Source organism: Neomonachus schauinslandi, chromosome 4 (assembly GCF_002201575.2).
Source record: "Neomonachus schauinslandi chromosome 4, ASM220157v2, whole genome shotgun sequence".
Lineage (NCBI taxonomy): Eukaryota > Metazoa > Chordata > Mammalia > Carnivora > Phocidae > Neomonachus > Neomonachus schauinslandi.
In genome coordinates, this window is record NC_058406.1 from 178,753,963 (window position 1) to 178,760,240 (window position 6,278).

Sequence of the window (6,278 nt, forward strand, 5' to 3'; positions counted from 1 at the left end):
AGAAAGAAAGAAAGAAAGAAAGAAAGAAAGAAAGAAAGAAAGAAAGAGGGAGAGAGAGAGAGAGGAAAAGAAAAGAAAAAGAAAAGAGAAAGAGAGATTTTAGCATATGAATTTTGGAGAACACAAACATTCAACCTATAGCAAATAGGATACTAATGGAAGGGAATGCACTAGTAAGTGTGACATGACACATTAGGTAGTAGAGAAATATGGGGGAAATCGTAACTTAAAAACTTAAAGGACAGTTGCATTGGGTGGCTGCTGCTGGATAAAGAAAGCCTGGGTGTGATTAGTTGGACATTAAAAAAAGCCAGAGTACCACACTGGCAGCATCTAAAGAGGTTTGCTTCCTGAAACCAGAGGGTAGAGAGGGCAGAGAACCAGGACCAGCACTTAATCACAAGAGGAGCAGGGACTTCAGGTTCCAGACATGATGGAGTCATAGGGTCAATTTTGAACCTCCAGCCTAAAACAACTAAAATCCAGAATACATGAAAAAAAAAAAACATAAAAAACAAACAAACAGAACAAAACTGGGCATTAGGAAATCCAAAGGGAGATAAAGTATTTTGAACAGAACAAAAAATGAAAAGCCATATCAAAATGTGTGGGATATGGCTAAAACATAAGTTGGAGGAAATTTTACAGCACTAAATGCCTAAAGAAAGGAAAAAGGTCTCAAACATCAGCTTCTTCCTTAAGAAACTAGAAAAAGAATAAATTAAACCCAAAGTAAGCAGAAGAAGGTAAATAACAAAGATTATACCCAAACTCAATGAAATGGAAACAGAAACAATTGAGAAAAGTCGATAAAAATGCTTTAAAAAATAAAATTGGTAAACTTCTAGCCGAACCGATCAGTGAAAAAAGAAAAGACATAAATTGCCATTATTGGGAATGAAAGCACGACATCATATAGATTATATAGTATTAAAAGGCTAGTAAGAACTTCATGCTAATAAGTTCAAGAACTTAGATTAAATGGGAAAATTCCTTAAAAGTCACAAACTACCAAAGCTCATGTGGGAAGACACAGATAAACCAAACCACCCTGTATCTACTACAGTAATTGAATACGTAACTCAAACCTTCCCACAAAGAAACCATGGCACAGATGTCTTCACTGATAAATGCCACCAAACATTTAAGGAAAAATAATACCCACTGTACACAAACGCTTCTATAAAATTTAAGAGAATTTAAGAATTTAAGAAAATTTAAGAATACTTCCTGAGATAATTCTACAAGGCCAGCTTTAACCTGAGTCCCAAACCAGACGAATATAAGGCCAAGGCTAACCAGGGGAGATGTTGTTCTAGACGTGGGCTAATTGATAGAAACTGGGATGACAGACTCTTGAAACAATGAAGGCCAAGTAGGGACATTTAACTTTAGAAGTTAGGTGGACAGATGCCATAATGAGGGACAAGGTTGGAGTGGGGGCCAGTGGTCCACATCCACGGAGGGCTATGGGGATGGAGAACAGAACATGACATTCCTAAGAACAATACAGATGAGCAGCCAACAAAGGCACTATGCCATCTGTGTGATCAAACTACAACAAGGATTGATGACCGGAAGGCTAAGGACAATTGGCTCAATAAAAATTCACAATCTCTTGCCTAGTTTCCAGACCTCAGTCAGTTTTTGGACCTGAAACTAGGGTTTCCATATTTAGCAAATAAAAATACTGGGTGGCCTGTATTTTTATCTGACAACCCACTGACTAAAAGAGAGGCAGGGTCCCCAAGAGTACATGGCAATGATTGATCCAATCCTTTCCAAAAGGACTGCTGGCCATTTATTTGAATAACAATACATTGGGGAAGGGGGAATACCAAATCACATTGTCGCCTGCTGGACACAGGATTTGAGTTGTCATTAACATCTGGAAACACAAAGCATTGCCAAGTGTTCTTATCAGAGTGGGGACATGTTGGGGGCCAGGTAATAAATGGAATCATGCCATGTCCAGCTCACAATTGGTTAATCCATTAACAAATGTTGACGGATATGTGGATTGTTTCCCTTTTCTTAGCTACTATGAAAGCATATGCTATAAATGTCTGTGTGGACAAAGGTTTTCATTTTTCTTTTGTAACATCTAAGGATGACATGGGTGGGAAACAAAGTTTGCCTTTAATTTTTACTGCTGTTGGTCTAATTTTTTTGTCTATTGCTTTAGAGAAGAGGGAATACGAGTAAGTGGTTTAGGAATGGGGCTTTTACTATTTACAAATCACCTGCCCCTTCCACCAACCCATCAGCTCTTCCAGGGCAGAAACCCCATCATCCAGCTCAGTCTCTTGATTTAAAAATATTAATTAATGCACTTTTATGGTAAGTGAGCAATTAGGCTGAACTGTACAAAATTGTCACAAAGGAGAGTAAGATCGGAAACGGTGTTGGTAGGCAAATGGTTCAATCCAATATAAATGTTAATTCCATCACTTTGCACATTCTGTGGGTGTATTTGTAAACAAACACTTCGATAACACTTAGCCTGGTTTGTAAAACAATACTATCATTGCCTTCCTTTTGGAGATGAGGTTTAGGCCCAGATGGGTGAAGTCACTGGCTCTAAGTCTCCAGGCTGGTAGGCGGAGGAGGCGGGTTCCCGAGCGGGCTCCCTCCACCACCGCGTACACTGCCATCCCCGAGGGCGAAGGGTGCAGCTCTGACAGTGACTAGCCCAGGACCACAGGGCGAGCAGGACGACAGGCAGCCCGAACCCGGCACGTCTGACGCCAAGCCCTGCGCCTTCCACCAGCCCCTATCATGAAGTCGCTTGCCTTTCTCGCCCACCCATTTTATAGATGAGGAACCTGAGGCTCGCAGAAGCTAAGCTGCCCGCCGGGCTGGTGGGCAGAGAGGCTGGCACAGCCGGGCCTGCGGAGGGCGGAGGGCCCAGGTGGGCCGGGGTGCCCGGGCCGGGAAGGGGCGGTGGTGGTCTGTGTCCCCTGGGACCCGGGACGACGCCGGGAAGGGGGACAATCGAGGGTGGCAGGTGGGAGGGGACGCTTACTCCGGCCCATGGCACCTCTTCGGCTCGCGGGCGGGGGAAGCAAGACCCGGACCCTGAGGTCTTCCTTCGCGCTTCCCAGTCACGCCTCTGCGCGTCCGCACCGAACCCTGGGAGCCATGGCAACGGCGACTCTACGGCGGCTGCGCGGGGCCAGGCTCCGCCGCGTTTCCAGCGCCCGGGAGGAACAGGAAGGAGGGACTCCGCGAGAGAGGGCTCGTAGCATAGATAGAGGCTCACCCGGACACCGAGTTCTCTTCCCCGTGCCCACTCCACCTTCCGCAGACTGTTTCCCTTTCCCCAAATCAACTGGCCAGGCTAAAGACCACAGGGCTCTCGCTTCCTGGTGGGTCTGCCTGCCGGGCGTGCCTCTCATCCTGCCCTCCCGTTTGCCTTGTCTGGGTAGTTGACGCCCTCCCGAGCCAGGGGGTCAGGGTGTGGCCGCCACTCGCCTCGCTAGCCGGGTGACCTTAAACTTCCTTAGCCAGTTTCCCCATCTGTAAGATGAATAATAATAACTTCAAAGGATCTTTGTGAATGTTTTTAAAGAGATGATTTGAGTGGACTAAAGATTTTTTTTTTTTTTTAAGATTTTACCTATTTGTCAGAGAGAGAGCGCAAGCAGGGGGAGAACATCAGGGAGCCTGATGTGGGACTCAATCCCAGGACCCTGGGATCATGACCTGAGATGAAGGCAGAGGCTTAACTGACTGAGCCACCCACGCATCCCATGAAAGACATTTTTAAAAAAACAGCCTCCATACAAAGGGTAGTTGCATTGTTGGATTGCATGTCCTTGAAGTTACAGCTCAACAGGGATGCCTGCTAACAAGTTTTCCAAAAACACTACCCTCCATCCACTTTCCCTACCCACCACTTTCTTAGCTGTAAAGAATAGAAAGTGCATCTCCTACCCCCTTACACCAGTTAGAATGGCAAAAGTGGACAGGGAAAGAAACAACAAATGTTGGAGAGGTTGTGGAGAAAGGGGAACCCTCTTACACTGTTGGTGGGAATGCAAGTTGGTACAGCCATTTTGGAAAACAGTGTGGAGGTGCCTCAAAAATTTAAAAATAGAGCTACCCTATGACCCAGCAATTACACTACGGGGGATTTACCCCAGAGACACAGATGTAGTGAAAAGAAGGGCCATATGCGCCCCAATGTTCATAGCGGCAATGTCCACAATAGCCAAACTGTGGGAAGAGCCGAGATGCCCTTCAACAGATGAATGCATAAAGAAGATGTGGTCCATATATACAATGGAATATTACTCAGCCATCAGAAAAGATGAATACCCAACTTTTACATCAACATGGATGGGACTGGAGGAGATTATGCTAAGTGAAATAAGTCAAGCAGAGAAAGTCAATTATCATATGGTTTCACTTATTTGTGGAACATAAGGAATAACATGGAGGACATTAGGAGAAGGAAGGGAAAAATGGGGAGGGGGAATTGGAGGGAGAGATGAACCATGAGAGACTATAGACTCTGAGAAACAAACAGGGTTCTAGAGGGGAGGGGGGAGGGGGGATGGTGAGCCCGGTGATGGGTATTAAGGAGGGCACTTACTGCATGGAGCACTGGGTGTTATATGAAAACAATGGATCGTGGATCACCACATCAAAAACCAATGATGTATTGTATGGTGACTAACATAACATAATAAAATTTAAAAAAAAAGAAGAAGAAGAAAGTGCATCTCCTGTAATTCTCACTACTCCTCTCGCATTTCCCCAGACCCCTCCCCAAAAGTGCCTAATTGGTTTTACCCAATTCTGCACTAGGAAGAACATCACTAATTCATCCTCTTTCATCTTTATGTGTTCATATGTGAGGGTTTTAATGGATGACACCTCCCAAAAGTTGTTTTGTTTGTTTGTTTATTGCCACATTCACCCATTTTGCCCACAGCCAACTGCCTCTGGCAACCAGAACTAATCTGTTCTCTATATTTATGAGTTCGTTTGTTTTTTTTTTAGATTCTGCATATAAGTGAGATCCTACAGTATTTGTCTTTCTCTGCCTGACTTATTTCACTTAGTATAAGACCCTCAAGTTCCATACATGTTGTAACAAATGGCAAGATTTCCTTCTTTTTGATGACTGAATAGTATTCCAATATACACATAATTTTTCAAATGACTGAATAGTATTTCATTATATATATGTATAATCACATTTTCTTTATCCCTTTATTTTTTGGTGGACGCTTAGGTTGCTTCCATGTCTTGTGTATTGTAAATAATGCTGCAAGAACATTGCATGTCCTTAAAGATATTTTTTTGAGGGCGCCTGGGTGGCTCAGTTGGTTAAGCCACTGCCTTCGGCTCAGGTCATGATCCTGGAGTCCCGGGATCGAGTCCCGCATCGGGCTCCCTGCTCGGCAGGGAGTCTGCTTCTCCCTCTGACCTTCCTCCCTCTCATGCTCTCTGTCTCTCATTCTCTCTGTCTCAAATAAATAAATAAAATCTTAAAAAAAAAAAAGATATTTTTTTGAATTAGTGTTTTCATTTTCTTCAGGTAAGTACCCAGGAATGGAATTGCTAGATCATATGATAAGTTCTATTTTCAATTTTTTGAGGATCTCCATACTGTTTTTCACAGTGGCTGCACCCATTTACACTCCCACCAACGGTGTAAGAGGGTTCCTTTTCTCCACATCCTCGCCAACACTTGTTACTTCTTGTCTTTTATATTATAACAGGTATGAAGTAATATCTCATTGGGGTTTTGATTTGCATCTTCCTGATGATTAGTTACATTGAGCACCTTTTCATTTACTTGTTGGCCATTTGTTCGTCTTCTTTGGAAAAATATCTATGCAGATTTTCGGTCCATTTTTAAATCACAAAATATTTTTTATTGAGTTGCATGAGTTCTTTACATATTTTGCAAATTAACCTTTTATCAGATACATAATTTGCAAATATTTTCTCTCATTCTGTAGATTGCCTTTTTCATTTTGTTTGATGTAGTCCCACTTGTTTATTTTTGTTTCAGTTTCTTTTGCTTTTGGTGTCAAACTCCCCCCGCCCCGACAAAAATCATTACCAACACCAAGGAACTTACTCCTGATCTTTTCTTCTAGGAGTTTTATGGTTTTGTTTTTAATGTATTATTATTACAAAAGTAATTCTTGCCCTCCATCCATTTGCAAAAAATAAAAAAAAGAGAAAGTGCTATGTGTAAAATATTTTTAAAAAATTTCTCCCATCCCAATCACAGTAAATAGTACAAAGTCCATGTTTTT

General features: G+C 42.7%; 1 protein-coding gene across 1 annotated transcript in view; it reads right to left on the reverse strand.

The window, feature by feature from the left end:
* Window positions 1-3,035, reverse strand: part of DNAAF11 (dynein axonemal assembly factor 11) — a 69,609-nt gene extending 66,574 nt beyond the window's left edge. Inside the window, exon 1 of the mRNA XM_021688466.1 lies at window positions 3,026-3,035. Within this exon, the coding sequence (XP_021544141.1) occupies window positions 3,026-3,035 (10 nt within the window). The remainder of the gene's footprint in view (window positions 1-3,025) is intronic.
* Window positions 3,036-6,278: the final 3,243 nt, after the last annotated feature.